Genomic DNA, 20,603 nt, shown 5'->3' with positions numbered 1-20,603 from the left:
TACTAACCAGGTGCTTGAACCGCTCACGGTAGTATGCTACTGATCCCTCTTGCACCAGAGAAAAGAACTGCTCATAGAAATCTCCTCCCCAGTCGATTTGGAAACATTATATTATGCAGTCTTTGAATTCCCTTCAGTTCCTGATAGGCCTCATCTGATCTCTCCACTGATACCACGACAGGGCTTTTCCTTTCAAGCACAATCCGGTTGCGGTCAGCTTCTCCTCCTCCGTCAGCCCATTGACGGCGAAGTATCACTCTACCTTGTAAATCCACCCATATGCATTTTCTCCTTCGAATATGGACATCTTCAACTTCCTCACCTTCTGGTTGCCCCCATTGCCCCAGATTCTTCCATAATTTCTCCTCTCCCAATTGTTAGGTGCACCCCATGTTTCCCGGTCTTCCCTTACTCTACCATAGCCCAAACCCCCCTTCGAAATCCCCCCTTTTGTCTTCAAAATCAGCACATCGACGACTATAGTATCCCTCCTGGCGTTCCCCATATCCACCCCCTCTTTCTTCCCTCTGGACAGGCTCCAAATGGGGCCTTCTTCTTCCTTCTTCCATGATTTCCACCTCATCTTCCTCTCTAAAAATTTCTGAATTCATACTTTTTCCTTCCCCTCTTGCCACGGAAGCCACTGTTTTATTTTGAATTTCTAACATCTTCTTCATCATGTCTCGGAGATCGGCGACTTGTCCTTCCATGGAAGAAATCCTTTCCTCCGCCGTCGTTTTGATTTGATTCATTTCCCCTTCAAGCCTTTCCTCAAGAGCATCCACCTTTTTGGCCGCCATCACAATCCGGAGTTTGTAAAATCACAAATTCTGGATTTGGAACTTCAAAAGCAGTAATTCCCCTTTCTTCCGGGCAATTAATCACCGCTGAAATTTGCTGAAATCAGCCCTCCACCGGTCCCACAACTTGCTCTTATACCAATTTGATAGGAAACACGTGTAGATCGCCAGTATTTCCTATCAATCTTCTCAAAACAGCGAACATCTTCACAAAAATCTGCACAAAACCACAAAAGACAGTAGAAAATTTGTATTATTTGATGAAAGGAACAGGGAAAATAGCAAGATACACTTGATCCTCAATTCGAGAGGACCGATCTCTCTCAAATCTCTAGACGCCGCTAGAGCCGAAAGAAAACCTAATCTAAGGAATCTCAAATTTCAGCCAAATTCAAGATACCCAAACCCTAGGAAAACAAACTATTTAATGCATACAAATCAAAAGGAATTCCCTAAACAGTCCGTACATTCAATTTCCCTCCTAATCTTCTTCAAAATTCCTTTCTAAAACGCTCCCGCAAGGCTAGCGGCTCGCATGGCCTCCGCCCAAGCGAAAAAATTCTGCTTTTTAGCCCTTAAGCCGGCCTCGCCTGGACCGGCTGGTTCGGTCCAGTGGACCGGTCTAACAGTATAATCTAGAGGCTTCGAATTTGGATGTCACTACAAATTAAATGTATCAGTGCAATAAAAGTTAATCTATAGTCCTATGAAAGTATTAACATTTGTAACACCATGATAAATTTGTACTTTTCTGGGAAAGTAGGTCATGCTTTGGTAACCTTAGGAACAACTTGTATACTTGGTGTCAGGAATCTTCAAATTGATAATAGGTTGGCTTGGGAATAGCCTCCGACCTATGATGCACGGACACGGACACGGCGACACGGACACGACACGACACGGACACGGCTTTTTTTGAAAATATAGGACGCGGGTACGGCGCGGACATGGCAATACATTTTTTTATATAGTGTATATATTAATGTAATATCATATTAAAAATGACAAACAATAATAAATGAATGACATGATAATTTGTCTAGCTTATAATATAAAATATTTAGTACAAAATATCTAGTATAACCACAAAAATATAAGCAAATAATCACTTACTACAACATCAAGCATTCAAGCTTCAACTACTAGGATTAGCTTTAGAGGTTTGTTTTTGGCCTTCAATATCATCATCATTGAATATCACTACTTTCAACTCTGGTTCAACAAGAGAAAGATTTGTACTTGTGCAAAAAGAGAGGAGATGAAAATACCTTCACTGCCAAAGAGAAATGAAAATGAGAATATTCGATGAATGAGTATTAAATGCAGACATTGATTTTGTGTTGTGGATATGAAATAAGAAATTTAGTTTAAATCTCGCCAAATATAAGAAATTATATTTAAAAAAATTATAAAATATTTAAGATACGCGTGTCTGACACGCGTGTCCAATTAGTTTTTAATATTTTTTTAATTGGACACATTTTCGGCGTGTCCAACACGTTTCGGAGGAGCGTCGGACAAGTGTCGTGTCGGACACTGCACGCCTCTTTGAGGAGAAGTGTCGGTGCATCATAGCCTCCGACATTACTTAACTGTTAGGCTCAACAAGTGGCTCGATTACTAATGATTGATTATCATCATCAAGCTTATTTGGAAAACATGGATCCTCACATTAAAGATATTCATAGATCAAGTTAGTATCAAGATCATATTTTTGAATTAATGGAGGTAAAACAAATACTGAGCATCTAGAATAGACACAAATCATGATATTAGATATCACTAATAAAATTAATTCTTTTGTTTTCAAGTGATTAGATTCTCACTTGAGAACGTGCGGTAACCAGTGTTAACCTTCTATTTGGAGGGATTCTGCCTAATAAGATTCCCACTTCCATTCATTATTCTCAAGTGTTTGGATAGTTCTTGGAATATTAATATTATTGATTGCACCAAGAAAGTTTTTATGGGAGGAGGAAATATTTATAAGTGAAATAAAGTTGATATTAGATGTTTGATGCATGCTCAAGTCCCCTTTCCTGATGCAATAGGAAGGTTCATATCATAATGTGTGTGAATTTCATGATTGAGATCATACCTTCATTGCACCGTGATTAATTGACCTTGCATGGATTCAAGATAGTTGAACATGCTTTGGTTCAATGTTAGACTCAGATTTCTTTCTTCTTGAGTATACTTATAATAATAAATTAGGTTTATTAGGAATGATTCTGTTGTAGTTATTGTTTGAGGAAGCTTCTTCTATCTATAGCGAAGTCTCAGAGTTAACTTGAGACTTTTTTGGCTGGTTGGTTGGGTGGTTGTGAGATAAAGTGTGAGGATTTGTCTTCATTTTCAAGATTTTATGAAGACCATTAGAATTGTTTTAAGAGGCTTTGTCTGATTAGGCTTCTTCTAACTGTAGGGAAGTCTCAGAGTTACTTTAGACTTTTTGGGTTGGTTGGGCAGTTGTGAGATCAAGTGTGAGGAAATTAGAGATGTCTTCATTTTCAAGGCTTGTTATGATGACACTTTTGGTGATAGGACGCCTGATTTTTAGCAAAGGAAACATCTCAGTAGATGAAGTCTTTTTTGGTATGAGTATACCCATTTTGAGTCGAATATCCAATAAAGATGCATCTTATGGCCCTTGAATCTTGATTAGTGTTTTGATGGAGTTGGTAGACATATAGAATACTCAAATATTTTTTAATAGGTACTTTATTTTGCAAAAAATTTTATTGTATAGATTCATTAAGGGTTTCAATAGTTAAAATTCTAAATAGACGATTTTATTAGGAATGTGATAGTTAAGGTGGCATTTTGTCAATAAACTTTTGAAACATTCCTTTGTGGTTTTAAGAGACAATGATTTTGTGATGCTATTTTATTGTGGGGGATCATCATAAAAGAATTTATGGATGATGCCTTTTTTATAGAGTAAAAGGATAAGGCTTGATTAAAATATTTCTTTCAATCATTAGATCATCAGTTCCAAATTGAGTGATGATAATTTTATGGAACATGAGGAGGATTTTACTTGCATCATATTTACTTTTTCGAGAAAGTGACTAAAATGGTCCCTTAACTCTTTATGAAGAACTAAAATGATCCTCAACTATATTAAGGGATATTTTGGTCCCTCGGCTATTTAAAAAGGAATCAAAATAGTCCCATCATGTGACTATTTTATTCTTTTTTTGGAACTTGAGAGTCCAAAATGGTCCTTTAATATCGTTGGGGACCATTTTGGTCCTTCCTAAAGAGTCAAAGGACCAATTTGATTCTTTTCTCTTACTTTTTCATTAGAAAAAATAAGATTGTGGGTGAACATTTGTATATGAAAGTAATAAACCTTTTAGCTTCATTAATATTAGTTATGCAAGATGGTCCCAAAATATTTGCGTTGATTAGAGAAAGATGTGTTGAGGTTTTTAAGTAGTTGAGGGGGTGGAGATTTCTATGATATTTGGCCATTTGATACACCTTACACTGGATCTCTTCAACATTTTTCATATTAAGTAACTTAGAAAATAGGGATTATAGCACACGAAATGATGGATGACCCATCTAAGTATGATGGGGTTAAATTTGTGATATTCTTGTATTCAAATTTCAAATAATTGAGAGTGAGGTATATGATTATTACTATTTTTTTTAAACACTAGAGTACTAATTTCTTTAACATGACAATTCATCTTCCATTTTTTTCTCATGTTTTAATACTGAAATTGATAATAATGTCACGACCCGGCCCGGATGCTTGATCTAATGAGGCGGGTATGAATAGTCAGATGATAAAATTCATTCAACATTATACCACTTCTTCATTTGTATTAAAGAGCCACTAAAACACAAAATGTAAATTATATGTTGTCATTTGTACGTCGTCTTCTATAGACGAAATCTTCTCTTTCAGACATCTCTTCTTTTGGGGACTTACCTGAAACATTTTAAATTCGTGGGTTGAGTTTACTAAGTAAACTTAGTGGGTAACTATTAAAATAATCATTATAATTATTCTTTAATAGGCATCATAGCATTTCTTAACATTAATTCATTTATTTCAATAATTTATACATCTCCGGACATTTTCCTTTAAATCAATTTAAAACATTTTAAAACTTTTATATTTCATTTATATTTCTTTTTCCCATTTGATTTGCACAAGAGCACCGTCTCAAAGTACCCGAAGGTACAACCTTTTTCATTTATTTCCTTTTCCATTTTTTATGACCTTTTCCTTTTCCTTTTTACGTGCACGAGTACGGCGTCCACAGCCAGTACCATAAGGGGGTGAACTCCTGTAGTTTTCAATACATTTTCCTTGTTATATTGTATGTATTATATCCATGCATATTTAACTTTTTGCTTCCCTTTTCTTTTATATTTTCCCTTTTAAATTCTCATTTTCATTCTTATTGTTATTATTGCATATAGTTTATCTTATATGTATCTCTATGATTATTACCTTTTATTTTAATAACTTTCAAACCTTTAGAGCGGATGAATTTGTTCTTAAGACTATAAAATCATAAGATATTTATACCTTCAACATTTTATAATACAAAAATTTAATCAATTACTTAAAAGATTTCAACTCTGAATAAAATAATAAAATAACATAATTTACCCACTTTGATCTTTCAGTTCGTCAATCCTTGTTTCAACCTCTGTCTCAAAATTCTATCCTTGTTGAATTCCTTGAAGAACCCAACTTGTACCACTTAATTTCTTTCTTTCCTTCTTCAAAATTGTCATAAAATAATTTTAGGGATTTATTCTACAAAACTTAATAGAAACATATGATAAGAAACTCACTTACAAAAGATGATTATTCCAACTCAAAATCCTTCTCCTTTCTTTTCCGAATTCTTCAAATATCCTCTTTCTTAACGAAACACATCATTGCTTAGGTGATTGCTTAGAATAAGAATTAGGAAAGGATTTATACAGAAAAATAAAAAAGTAAAAACTAACCTTCTTCTCTTTCTTACCTCGGCCGTTCCTTCCCTTCGTTGCAAATTCTCTTAAACCTTTGCTTCTATAACAATAAGAACGAAAAGGAGTTGTTAAATCTTACCCTCCAACACACTCGTTTGCTAAATATGGCGAAGAAAAACCTCCAAGGCCACCGTGCGTGAGTTTCGGTCGTCCACCCCCCTCCGTTCTCCTCTTTGTTCGTGAATAGCGACCCGCCCTGGGTCGCGACTTCTAATAAAGGAATGGGGTGGCCGGTTCGGTTGAACCCCCCAACCGGTTCATTACAAATAAGTAGGATAAAATAATGCAAGCAATTTAGGTTAGATATTAGTTTCTGAATAGATAACAGTTTCATGGACAATTTAGGTATATAGAGGACATATGACAATTGAAGAGAAAATGTGAGTTCTATAAATCCCTTTCCAATAATGGTTCCATAATTTTTTTTTTAAATGATTTTCTAAGCAAGGTATACAAGAGAATTTTTTGGTTGATTGGTTACTATGATTCACCGACACTCCTTTTTCTAAGGAATATGTAATGTTGACATATGTCAAAGACTGACACTTGTTCGTCATGCCTCTGATGCCTGTTGGACATAGTAAAAATGCATACAAGTAAAATAATATTTTAAAAAATTGAACAAATGCGCCCTAAATATTTTATTAAAAATTATTTTTTAAATATAAATTCTTACTTATTCTCCACAACAGTGATGACACAGTTGTCAATGTTTGCTGAATGTTTCTTTTTGACTCGCAGCTAGTGTTTACTTTAATGCTTGATAGCATATCGACATCCGCACTTGACGATGATAATTTTTACACCCACAATCACGTCTTTGCACTCAACATCTCCACATCTCGACGATGATGTCCAATATCGTCTCAACTTCAATGATTGGTGCCCTTTCAAAATCAACACCTATAGTGATGCATGTTATCAATGTTTGTTTCTTGACAACGACATTATTCTACTTATTTTATTTCTATGCACTATTTTAATATCTAAAAATTATAATGATACGTCTAACATGTATCCGTGTTCTTTATTTTCAATAATTGATATGTTCTGTATTGTTTGTGTCACCATGTTCGTTTCTATGCATCCTAGGATGATTATATTGTATATTGCTCTCGAGTCTTTTATCTAGATTGTTTGAACAAGTATCACAAGCATAATAGAGGTATGAAGTGGAATACTCACATGATTGGGGCATAGAGTTGTACCTATTGATTTATCAAATGATGTCAAAAAGGTGTAGAGTTTCTTTATTTCTTCTTACCTTTGTCTTTTATGTCTGCAATAGTTTTATCTTCCAGGGATGTAGTGTTTGCTTGATGAGATAAGGTTTGTATTTAGTATGGATACTTGTTTTTGTTGTATGCAGGCTTCCATTGCTGTTTTTGATAGGTGTTTTTTGTATGACTTACCTTATTACAATAATTGAAATACCCACCTTGATTACTGGACCTTGTGGGCACGATTTAGCCTTGAATGGCTCAATTATGCTAGCATTTGGTCTAAGGACAACAATTAGAGTAACCACCTTCTCACCAATTGATAGTGTTTCTAACATAAGATCACATCTCTCCTTTTGTATGCCTTTCAAATAATTTAGAAATGATATTTTTTTATTAGATTTAAATGCTTGATGCTGCTGTTGTTGTTGTTGTTGGAATGAGAGTGTTTCCAAGTATTTGAATGCATACCTGGTCATGTTCAGCATTTAGTTCAGCTATAAGTTCATAAATTCTTTCTCTTTCTACAAATATTTCTAGCCTTGTAACATCTTCACTGCATCTCCTTTTTATACACCGGCAATAATCGTGTTCAATAGCCAAAAGAGAAATTATTTTTATTTCCTATTGGAAGACTATGGGAATTGTTAGGATTACTTAAAATTTTCATTAGTCTTTCAGCTTCGGAGTAATGGTTGAGGTAGTAAATAAAAACCTTTGAAACATATTAAGATATTTGGAAAGTGTTTAAGCAATTGGGATTTGCATCTTCATACTACTCAATTTGCATGCAACATTATATGCAAATCTACTGTGATGGCACCATTTAAAATTTCTTAGGGATTGAATCTTAGAAATCCTATAGATCCTGTTCATTTATTTATCACTACACGTATATTTTGATTCAGCTGCATCATTTTTTTAGCATATACATAATTTACATTGTAAGACTAGAAAGTTGATTAAATTGCATAACAAGAAATATTTAGATGCCGAAAATGTTAAAAGAGGTGCTTAAGTGCACAATGAAGGTGATTTTATTATGACTTATTTATGCCGCGAATGGTTCACATACCTAAATATAAGAAATTTCATGCAAGAGATGCAGTGCTGTTTTTTCAAAATTAGTGGGAAAATTAATTTTAATGCATGGTTTTAGATTTGTCTCATATTATGCTTATCAGTCTTATTTTTTTGATATTGAAAATTTATTGCCTTATAGAGGAACGCTTGAACCTCAAGAATTGCTTGTTGGTTGATATACAAGTGGGATTTCTATTATGATTATTTCTTTTATAGATCCAATCATTATAGTTCCGTCTGTCTACTTTAATGTTGAAAATATCATTTCAAATGAATTGATATTAAGAAAAAATGTTGATCACAAATTTTAGTTTAGGTAGAATGGGCATGCCTCCTTTAGATTATAAATGGATGACCAAGGTGGAATTGCAAAAGTTAGCTCTTGAAATGTTGGATGACTGCATTAATCCCAACTCTCTGGAGGAGAGTTCTTTGCACTTCAAGAAAGTTGATATTATACAAACCTTCGAATAGGCCAATTCGGTTAATGAAGTTTTGTGGCCATAAGTTAGTTACAAGAAGTCACATTAGGTTATAATAGATTTAAATCGGGCCATTTTTAAGCCTTTTTTGGCCTATTTTAAAAATTGGCTGACTTCTGATAATTTTTTAATTTGTATTATTTTTATTAGATTTTATTTTTTCTTTAATAAGAATATGTTTAAATTTGAGTTTTTTTCAATATTAGATAGGAATAGTTTTGTATTTAAAAGTTTGGTTTTATCCTGATATCATATTTCTATAAATAGAGACCCATAATGAAAGGAAGAGCCGGAGAAGGCAAAGTCGAACAGCAGCGACGGGATCGGGCGGCGGAGCAGGGCAAACTGAGCGGGCTCTCGGTTTGTTGCTTCCGATCAAACTGTTGTAACTTCCGATTCGGACAGGAAGGAGCGACGTCGGAGGGAGCGTCGGACGGCAGAGGGGTTCGACCGAAGAAGCTCTTGAAAGGAAGAAAGTTAACCGCACAGTGAGCGGGATCCCGTGGCAGCTTCCGATCAAAGTGTCGGAATTTCCTTCCGAACAGGAAAGAGAGGTCGTCGGAGCTTGAGGAGCACGCGAGAGAAAGATTGGGAGCAGAGGATTTGCGTCTGTGGAGTGGAACCGAGAGCAGAAGGAAGCAGCGACTGGAGCTTGCTGTGTGCGTGGAAACAGAGGGAGAATCGGTGTATGCGAAGTGTCCAAAGAAGCAGTGGAGGTTCGGTATTTAACGACACGAGCGGGAAGAGATCGAGAGCTGGATTTCGGCAGGGATTGCGGAGAAGCGACGCGAACGGCGCCGAATTTACAGTCCTCGGCGGAATTTCAGCAGGGATTTCGGCAGAAATAGTGGATCCATCGGGTAAGATGTATGCACGTTAGATTTTGGCTTCCTCTTTCTCTTTGTTCTTCTGTGTATAAGATGCAGGTCAACAGTTGTGTATACAGATTGCTCCAAATTCTGTATGTGAATTTTTTTTCTGCCTCCATCATGTGACCCGTTTATGCTCCCCTACATCCATTTTAATGACTTTCTTTCCAGGAGAGGACTCTTATTTTCCTTTAAGTAGGCTGTTTTAACCCCTAATCAGAAATATGCTCAAAGTTTTAGAAGTTTCTTATTAATAACATCGGCGCGCATACGTGAACAAACTCAAGAGCAGTGATTTTAAGAAATGCTTGACGTGGACAAACTCAAGAGCAGTGATTTTAAGAAATGCTTGTCAAATTTGGTGAATCTCTTAGATCTTTTTTTTCTGGAAAGGATAAACTAGTGAATTTGATGTTAGGATGATAGATGATTCTCTCTAGTTCTTTTGATGTTTTAATCCGTGGAAAATTTATCCATTGCCATCTATGTCAGCTTGAGATTTTATTGTAATAGTTTATCTAATTCTAATCTTATCCTTCTTGTGATAGGATAAGTTGATGAGCTCTTTGCTCAGCATACCTAGTTTGCGATAAGACTTATTGTCCTGTAGCTGTCTGCTTTAACACAATTCAAGTAAATATGTAGCTCATTCTCATTACTGAAGGTTGTACAAGTCATATTATTAGATGCGTATTTCTCTTCTGTATTTTGATCTATTTATGCTTAGCTGTACTTGTTCTTATGGTAATTCGTTTTATTCCTTTTCGTTATGGAAACTTTACAATTGAATATCCATGACCTTGAAAGATGTACCGTCGAGCTGGTTGTTGATATCCTCCATGTATATAATTTAGTAAAAACTTGTTTTCGTTTTATTAAATTCTCAAATGGCTTTACAAAAAATATAAGATAATGAATAATCTGGCAATCTGACCTAGTTATATTACAATGATTCACTTTCCTCTAAGATATTAATGTAGTATTCTGCAAATTTAAGCTTTTTCACCACTTCTATTAAATTCAAATATTATTTGATTTAACATGTCATTATACACTCCATTTAATTAATATTTGTTTTGGTATCTCTAATTATAATTCATTTAATCGGCAATTTTTCTCAGGCTTTGGAGCTTTTTAGGAAGCAGCAAGTTGATTTTCTTATTGCAACTGATGTTGCTGCTCGTGTAAGTCAGTGTATTTGTTTCATCATTCCAGATTTCTTTTGATGCATATTTTCTTTATGGTCGTTAATGAACTTAGCTAGCACCTGGATCTTACATCCGGCATCTTATGCTACGCTTTAGAAGGCTATATAACAATCTAATGAATCTATTTTTGGACCACATCAACACTAACAACCGGAAGCATGCAGAAGCAGATCTAAAGACTAAAACCCAAAAATACCAACTAGAAATATAAAATGAATTGAGCCTAGAAAGTGTACAAATCTCCAACAAGTAATAAATAAATCAATTACTTCACTAGGATATCGAAGCCTCACTCTCACATGCATTTCCACATGATGTGGTGCTTCTAGCAACCACAATGAAAACATGCACATATGATAATTTGCTAATTACAAGAATTGTCATTGTATCTATGTTGCCGGCTCTTTTGCCAGGAAATCGCTCAGTCAAAAATATGCCTTTATTCACAATCATTACACACATAAATTGCCCCATGAGGATTTCAATCCCAAGACATAGTGGAGCATATCACTACTGTTATAAACAAAATGGTAAATCATATATGAATTGATGTATTGTCATCTTGTAGTTGCTCTTGCCCATGAATAACAACCTAACAGTTTGCATAGGATTTGCAAACCTTTGTGCAACCGCAAGCAATTGAAGCCCTTCTCTTTGATATGCCTTGTCGTTTCTAATCATTGCCTATACAAGGAAGTGACATCTAACTAAAATTAATTTGAGTTTTCTTCATGATTTTGTAGTTATTGAATATAAATTACATGATCATCATTATCATTTGACCTTGTCCCAACTATTTGAGGAAGGCTTTATAAATCTTTCTTCTTCATTCTTTCTTTCTGAGCAATATAGGAGGCATGGCGCCTCAAATTATGCATGTATTTCTACTCAATATTTTGTTGTGCTATCTTTGGTCTATTTATTTTCTTGCCTGATCCACCATTAATTTGATATACAAAAAAATGATATATTTTTATTATTTTCTACATTTAATTGTACTTTGCCAACTACTGAAGTTTATTTTTTGATCCAGATCAAAGGTGCACCATAAAATGGATGTCCTATGTAACCATGTGGACTATTTATTTATTTATTATGCATCAAAATTTCATTGTTAGTCAGGGAAAAGGTTACATGAATAAGCATTTATAAAGAATTGCCTATAAAAAAGTAAAGAAATAAAATACATCAAAGCAAGATAATATAAAATCCATCCAAGTGTGGAAGCATGCACGCTTAAATACTTTCCAAGTCAATAATGAACTTAGCTAGCCCTCCCCTAATAGTGGGTTTGGAAGGTGTAGCATATGCATCTTTGGTTAAGCTAAATTATAGGATTTGGTGCACCATTGACATCTGCGGGATATCAAATGATGAATAGTGGAGAGGTGTTGGCAAAGATAAAGCGTGAGCCAGAGAGCCTTTACACCGATTCCTTGAAGCATCGATAAAGGTGGTGAAGAGCAAGCCCCAGGATGAAATGGAAATCATCTCCACATAGGTAGATAGAATGCATTTCCATTGAGGACATCAATACCACAACAAATGATTGACATTAGAGAACAAATTCATACAAGCATAGGTTGTGAGGGAATCTATTGTCCTAATATGCGGTACGATATTAATGTCATGGGTAGTAATGTGGGAGCACAGCGGAGAGGGAGGAAAGCCATGAGCATAGGTCATGAGATTGGGTGAGTGGAGCTTGTGTGAGGGTAGACAAGCATGGAATATCTCTGAGGGGAGAATGGTAGTTGGAGAGAGTTTTAAACAACTAACTAGTTTCCATTTTTATATGTGAAGCTTCAGGGTTTCTTACATGGAAGAATTCTTGACCTGGAGAGGTTTAGTGTTTTTAAGGATTCATGCAGAAATTAGGGTTTTAATGAAAACCAATCTAGTAACATGCATGACCTTTCAAGTTTGAATCAAGAGGATTTTGATGAATTGGATTACTATGCAACTTGACAATCTAAACCTTAATTAAGGTTCCTTGCAACTGTCCTATTCTTTTAAGCTCGTATCAAAGAGAGAGGATAGGGTTTCTAGGGAAACCAAGCCAGTACTGTGCAAGACCCTTCGAAGATGGAATCAAGTTGATTGAAATGAGTGGATTACCATTCAAGTTGCCAATCTAAACCCTATTTAAGTCTTCTTGCAATTTCCTTTCTTTTACTTCAATACTCTTGACCATGGAGAGGGAGACGAGGCTTTGGATTTTGTCCTGAGAAACATGAGGGAGCCTTGGGATTTGTACTCTTGCTTAGGAATTCATGCTAGAAGGCCTCAAATTGTATTAGAGAGAGCGAGGATGGTGGTTAGTGCTTTAGACCAAAGGAGAGAGGGCGGTTGTGAGATAGAATTTTGAAGAGATGATTAAATTAGTTGCTTTAACTTGAAATTAACATCATAAAGCTTCATATAGGATGATGAGAGCCAATTCAAAATCCAAACATTTAAAAAATTACACGTTATCTAATTGCACTAAAGTAGGGAGAATAATTCAAAACCTTAACAAACTAATAAAATGCACTTAAATAATTTAAAGAAATCCCCCCTCTGTGGTGGCCTGTCAAGCCGCCTCCGGAACTTTGATTTTTTGTTTTTAATTTATTCTTAAGGCCCTTCACTCATTTTGGTGATTATGCAAAGAATAATTTCTTGGATTTGAGGGTGGAGATCTGCTTAGATCATTTTTCCTATTATTTACACTGGGTACTACACATAGTGTTAATCATTCCTCACTATATATTTTCTTGGTTTCAGCACATACCTGCATTAGCATTTTTCTGTCAATCAAAATCTAATTGGCTATAAATGTCATTTTTGTTGCTTGAGCTTCACATTAAGGGGCTGTTTGGTTGCCTGAAAAAGAAATGCAGTGTAAAGTAAATGCAATGTAAAGTAAATGTATTGTATTCTGAATACATTGAGACTGTTTGGTTCTCTGCAAAATAAACACAGGAGAACGGTTTCCCTTGTTTGGTTACATAGATCCAGAGTAAAGTAAAAGTGATTTTTTTAAAATAATTTTAAAGAAATTCTTGATACTCATGTAGCCATCTATTAGTATTTTCATCAAAACTTCTCACACTGCCATTTTCAATTTTCAATATTTTTTTTGTTACATTCATAAGACTTGAATTGAAGGGCTCTTAGGCATTGTTTGGGATAAATATTACTTTATAAAGCTGTTTTTCAAAACTTTTTTTTTTTTCAAAAAATCATTATTAAAATACTCCAGCCCTCTCCTATATTATAGCACAAAAGCAAATCTTGTAATAAACCTGTGTAGCTTTATACATTGCCTTATGTATTAATGTATGAAATCAAGATCTATAAATACTTAGGCCTGTACCGTATGATACAGAGAGAAAAATGAATATTTCTTTCTTAGTCATTCCTTGTTCTTGCTTTCTCCATTTCTGCGACGAGAGCGAGGGAGAGAAAGCGGACGAGAGCGTAGTAGCTCCTGGATGCTTGCAGGAATGGAAGTTTGCGGAAGTAAAGCTTTCCAATATGTTTGGGCTGAGGTTGCTCTCCTCATCGCTGCATGCGAACTTGTGAGCTGCTACAACTAAAAAAAAAAAAACACATCCGTCCAAGAATTTCGACACTGGCAAAATCGCCGTCGCCGTGCTCGTCGCCGTCGGCTTCTCCCTATCTGCCCTTCTCTTCTTCTCCATCCACCATTTCTTAACCAAGCACCGCAAGTCAGAACCTCAAATCTACCTCACCAACCCCATGCCCCCTTTCCACCGCTCCAAGATCGACCAAAATCTCAGGAGCGTCGCCGTCGATGACAGCGCCCTTGATGTCTTTTACTGGCAGAGCATCAACGAACCCGCTCCCAAGCGGTGCTATCAATGCAATAGGTGACTTGAATGATCTTCCGATGATGAGGACGATCTTCCTCCAGCGGAGAAGAGCCGGAGGCGCTTGCGGAAGGATTTTGTTGCTTCCCTCCGACATAGTGCGAAAAACTCGCGCTGGTTCGTAGTATTTTGGCGAGAGATTTTGTAACCCGCTCAATTTGAGCGGGTTTTGAAGTCATGCGAAAAGCACGTCGGAATACCCCACAAATACTTCGGATGAATTAATTACGTTGCGCTCAAAATCAACCAAACAGTCTCATTTACGAAATGCGCGCAACTTAATTACTTTACACTCTTAATTCTGCATACCAAACAGCCCCTAAGTCATTTTCCAAAGACGTGTGAGCTAAAGAAAACTGTCTATCCTACACTAGCCTCCATTTTACTTGGCAGTTGGGTCCCCAGTTGTGAACAAGGCATGCTAAAAAGACATTACTGCTGCTGCATGTGGCTGCAGTTTTTGGAAGAACTTTTATTGCATAGCTCATAATGTCATTCAGTCTAAGTTGAATAATATATAAAAATTGATGCATCCCACGCATGATCAAACACTATAAAATGGCATGAAGGTATATCTCACACTATTATTATTCACATGAAATATGATGCTCAGTATTGGTCCTGTTTGTGATTGTCATAGAATAAACAAATTGAGATTAAGATCATGTACATGCTTTTCATAGATATGATAACGGGGGCCTATGGATAAGTTTTCAACAATAAATTTAAGTACAATTTGTAAAATATTAACCCCAAATGAGTGCTCACTTTAACTTGTTTATACATATAAATATACGGGACATAATGTTTGATGTATTATTTCTTTTATTATGGTCTCTTCTCGTTTAGCATCTCTTTTATTGGAATCAACACATGTCATTTGTTTTTATCTATAGTTTTTGTTATTCACTTTTCAATTTAATCATTACATGCATATCTTTTTATTTTTCCAGGGACTGGACATTGTTGGTGTTCAAACAGTTATAAGTTTTGCATGTCCACGTGATATCACAAGGTTGGTATAGTTTTCTCCCATCGAGCTTCGTCTTTGATGTAATTATATGCTTTTTTTGTGTTGAGAGATCATGATTGTTAGTTTGTCTTTCCCTAAGTCGAGATGAGTGAACCAAAAGGAAAGTCAAGTACTATAATATGAAGAAAACCTATATGGAACATCTTATATATATTTTCAATACCTATTGCACAATATTCACGCAAAGTTCAAATTTGTAAATTGAACCCATCATTTATGATATAATGTTAGGATTCTCTTATTAAACTTTCTATGAACTAATTCCGAGGATTACTTGCGAGCTGAGATTCAAAAATTTTTTTTTTTATCTTGATTCAATGTTTCCTCAAAACTTTTTTTTTTTTTTTCTTAAAAGATTAGATGATGTAATAGAAAAATAACAAAAAGGCCCTAGTAATCTACTTTGTTGATTATATTAAGGGTTTTATTACAATTTAAAGTTGAAAGAGCTTGTATCAAGGAAAACATATGGATAGCTCTGCAGGTTTTTATGTTTATGATTATGTAAAATAATTACTTTTTTAATGACTTGAATCTTAGTTTTATTATGCATTGGTACGGACACTTAATCAAGGTGATGATATAACATTGACATGCTCTATGGCTATTTTTGAAAATGTAGGACACAATACGCATGCTGGATATGCCATATATATATATATATATATAATGTTTCAGGTCAAATTTTAAGATGAATTATGTCAGAGATTAGATATTACCAAAAAGTTTTATCCTCATTATATGAGCACTTTAAGATCTAAGTTTAGGTTTCCCATAAGCATAAGCCCCTATGATTAATTACCCTTCTCGATGGTGGGAGAACACTTTTGATTAATATTAATCGTTAAAAAGGCATCAAGTACCTAGCATATACTAGCAACCGATTTTATATTAGATTTATAAGTTATCATCTTGCATTAAAGCATATAGTGGGGAGGAATGATGACGAACCTAATAAAGATCCTATAGTTCCATCATCCCAGGTTGTCATGGTTTCTAGTCTGCTTATTTAGAGACAATCGATCCAACTTGACCAAATGATTCTTATTGGCAGTCATGTATTGCTTCGCCCAAAGATACCTTATTGACTTTGGGTTGATGTTTGTCTAAGGGTTAAATTTAAGTCGACCTTAACTAATAGAGGATTTTGTATCCTATCAAGTATATCCTATGATTCAATACATAAGAATATTAGCCATTGGAGAACATACAAGTTCAGATTGTGATTGTAAAATGACCCGATCATAATAGTTTGCCTATGGAGCCATTTTTGAGGCTAAGTCACCTGTTAGAGGATATGTTTCATATCCTTATTGATGGGAGATTATTTGACAATGAATCATATTAATATTCTTGACTGGACATTCGCTTTTTGTGTGAGCTAAGGTCATTCTTGAATTAAGCACTCTCGCTAAATTATTAAGGGTAGATAGATGCTTCTTTAAGTTTAGGTAATTGAATTTTCATATTTATTATTTTTAGTATAATTCGAGCCCTAAGTGGTTAACTTTAGAGTTTGGGTGTATTTTTCAAAATCATGTAAATTTTCTATCATTACAATCACTATGGGGTGATGTTGAAGTCACTCTGGATATATTTATACCTTATGAGAGTTTGGAATCATTTAAAAATATGAAGTTCCCTCTGGTTAAGAGTCACTTTCATCTCAACTATTATCAGAGATAACATTCAAGTCGCTTTAAATATATTTGTATTATATCAGAGTTTGAAGATATCTAAAAAGATGAACTCCCATATAGTTGAGATTCATTTATAAGAAGTTCATCATTGGGGTGACTTTGAGGTCACTTGGTGGTATAGGACTAGGAGGCGTGATTGTGGTCTAGTGAGAGAGGAATTAGAAACCAACATGCTAGGCACGATGTTGTGTCCATCGGTCATTTTCTTCTTCACATTCCGTCTAATTAGTTGCGACACATATATGGAGGTCAAGATAAACATGTGATGTCATTCTTTTATTTTTCTCGTAATATATGAAGGTTAAGATAAATTATTAGATTTGATCTTTCAATTGGATAGAATTAGAAATAAACATGTGTTTTAAACAACACAAACTCTTGAAATGTAACTATTTCTTTATTCACATACATGAATAAATAATAAGATGTTCCTTTTTTTAGAACATGTACTCAAGAAACAACGAGATGGGTTCTTTGAATGATGCCTTTATGCTTTAGTTGCGCTAAAGCGCTGGTGAGATTGCAAGCATTTTATCTCATTGGGTAGTAGAAGGAAAAGAAAAAGGCAAAAAAATACACTTAGTCTGTACTAATTAAAATTTTCTTTCCTCGTTTGATTTTTTACTAGTTATAATTAGATTTTCTTTCTCTTTCCAATTTTTAATTTTAATGTACTCTACTCTACCAGTAGGAAGTTTAAATTGACTTATTGCTCATGCAAGTAAACGAAGCAATTTGCTAGTTAATGTGAAATTCATAGCAAGGAAAAACACTTGACTGGAAAGCTACAACTGTGTGAAGAGTTGGGGGGGATGAGTGGGGTGTGTGGGGTTCAAGGGATTTACAAGAGTTAGAGGAGAACGTTGCGGGTTGCTTTGTGCGTGAGCAGGAGAGGAGAAGAGAAGTTCAGATTAATGTGGAGCTGGAGTTTAGCCAATCTCATGCGAATGGTAGAGAAGAGCTTCAGATTGTGCCAAGTAAAAAGGTGAGGTCGAGCTTTTCTTTCATTCTCTATTTTTTTACGTGAATAATGGACGAGTAGGATGGGACAAAGACAACACCAAATTTGTAGGGATTTGGTCTGAATAGAGGCCAGCTTCAAGTTGGGGATTTTTTAAAATGTTTATTTTATATATATATATATATAATTGATTAATTTTTTTATAGAAATTTAATGCATAGATAAAAAGGACAAAAAAAGATGTGAATCAATCCCTCAGAATATTTCCTTGTTATCGGGTGTCTCAATTAGTGTGTGATTACCTCGTGCGTGGGTATGTTTCACCTTTTTTGCTCGTGAGACAACCTAAGAAATATGGGTGTCATTTTTAACTAATTTTGACATTCCGAACGCAATGATGAAATACATTTTGTGAATAGACGACGTTCGGATGATTTTCCTAAATATCACACTCATTGATTATTGTTTTTTTGTTGAACCGACACAAGGGGGTTCTTCCTCGGTAAATTCGATGTTCCAAGCACGAAGACAGTCTATTTTTCAAACGAACGACATTTGAGTGATTTTCGCGCAACATCAAGGCATTTTGGACCTATATTGTACAATATTGTGTTTGTTCACCATTGAGGTATTTCGAGCCTGATAGGCGCGATGTTGTGTCCATCCTTCATCTTTTTCATCGCATTCTGCCTAATTAGTTGCGACACATATATGGAGGTCAAGATAACTCGGTAATTTTTTTAGGTCAAGATAAATTATTAGATTTTGATCTTTCAGTTGGATAGAATTAGAAACCCACATGTGTTTTACACTCCACAAACTCTTCAAATACAACTTTTTTGTTATTCACCTACATGAATAAATAATAAGATGTTCCTTTTTTAGAACATGTACTCAAGAAACAACGAGATGAGCTCTTTGAATGATGCTTTTATGCTTTAGTTGTGCAAAAACATTGGTGAGATTGCAAGCATTTTATCTCATTGGGTATTTGAAGGAAAAGAAAAAAGGCAAAAAAAAAACACTTATTCTGTACTAATGATTTTTTCTTTCCTTGTTTGATTTTTTACTAATTATAATTAGATTTTCCCTCTGTACTAGTTATAATTAGATTTTTTTCTCCTACCAATTTTTAATTTTAATGTACTCTACACTACCTGTAAGAAGTTTAAATTGACTTATTGCCCATGCAAGTAAACGAAGCAATTTGCTAGTTAATGTGAAATTCATAGCAAGGAAAAACACTTAACTGGATGTTATGTTAAAAAAAAACCTTTAAAAACACTTAACTATTGAGTCAACGCCACATATACTACAATCGAGAGCTAAATGGAGAATAATGATTTATAAGTTGATCCCAAATAGTTGAGATAAGGACAATGAAGATGATGGTGATTATTATGATGATCTAGACAATATAAGGCAAATATATATTATTTTATTAAAAATTGCTCAATGAGCACGAGGACTATTTCTCATCAACTTGCAGTATGATGAATGAATAGGTGGCCTCAATGGGTAATATTGTGTTAATGTTAAATGAACATTTGTTTTTATGGTTAATTGAATTGATATGTAAACATCTCTAGATAAATTAATAATGACATGGAGACTGGCATCCCACGCTGCCGTTGGTTGCCTATTCCTATAATCCTTTTTGTAATTTTGTTGTTCTCTATTATATTATTCTCACGGTTATCAATAATCTTATGTTTGATATTCCAGAAGTAGCATTCCTTTTGTACGATATTGCGGTTGGGTTGCAATTTGTGCGATGCTCTTGCCACTAGTGTGTGCCATCGTGAGATACTTGCAGCTAGGTGGGGGGTGAATATAACTCCACATACAATTTAAAGTGATCTGCATACACACCTTGGTATTGAAAGCTCTAAATTAGCCATGAATAATTTCATTCATTTAATATTATTAATAAATAATATTAATTACATAGAGCAGATCCCTTCTTATTGAAAATATTGTTACATAAAAAAGCATGAAGTTTAAATAAAAATTATCCCATCTTGCATGTAAGTAAATTTCTATCTAAATTTTAAGCATAAGCTTATCTCAAGATAATTTAAATAAATCAATTAGAAATAATTGAAAGCTGGGCCATTTTTAAGTATGGTTCTAAAAATGCTTGAAAATGGGCCCAGTTTGAATATGGCTGGGGCTTGTTTGACTTAAAGTAATTTATTTGTAGCTACATGTGCTGCATGAATTCCAATTGACTGTAAGAAAGAAGAAAAAAACTTTATGTAAAAAACTTGGAATGCTCCCCTTGCATAGGTTCGATATAAGAAGAACTCCACAAATAATTAGATTCTTTTAATATCAGTTACCTAGCCGGGGATCCTTACAAATCCTT

General features: G+C 34.7%; 1 protein-coding gene across 3 annotated transcripts in view; it reads left to right on the top strand.

The window, feature by feature from the left end:
* The window catches only part of LOC110104351 (DEAD-box ATP-dependent RNA helicase 28), a 46,293-nt gene that overhangs the window by 18,624 nt on the left and 7,066 nt on the right, over positions 1–20,603 (top strand). For all 3 annotated transcript variants that reach the window (XM_028699179.1, XM_028699178.1, XM_020833414.2), the window contains exons 10-11: positions 10,580–10,642; positions 15,495–15,556. In XM_028699179.1, coding sequence (XP_028555012.1) covers positions 10,580–10,642; positions 15,495–15,556 — 125 coding nt within the window. The remainder of the gene's footprint in view (positions 1–10,579; positions 10,643–15,494; positions 15,557–20,603) is intronic.

Source organism: Dendrobium catenatum, unplaced genomic scaffold, assembly GCF_001605985.2.
Source record: "Dendrobium catenatum unplaced genomic scaffold, ASM160598v2 fragScaff_scaffold_1220, whole genome shotgun sequence".
NCBI classification, from domain to species: Eukaryota; Viridiplantae; Streptophyta; class Magnoliopsida; order Asparagales; family Orchidaceae; genus Dendrobium; species Dendrobium catenatum.
Note: the sequence above shows the minus strand (reverse complement) of the source record. Positions and strands in the feature narration are given on the sequence as shown.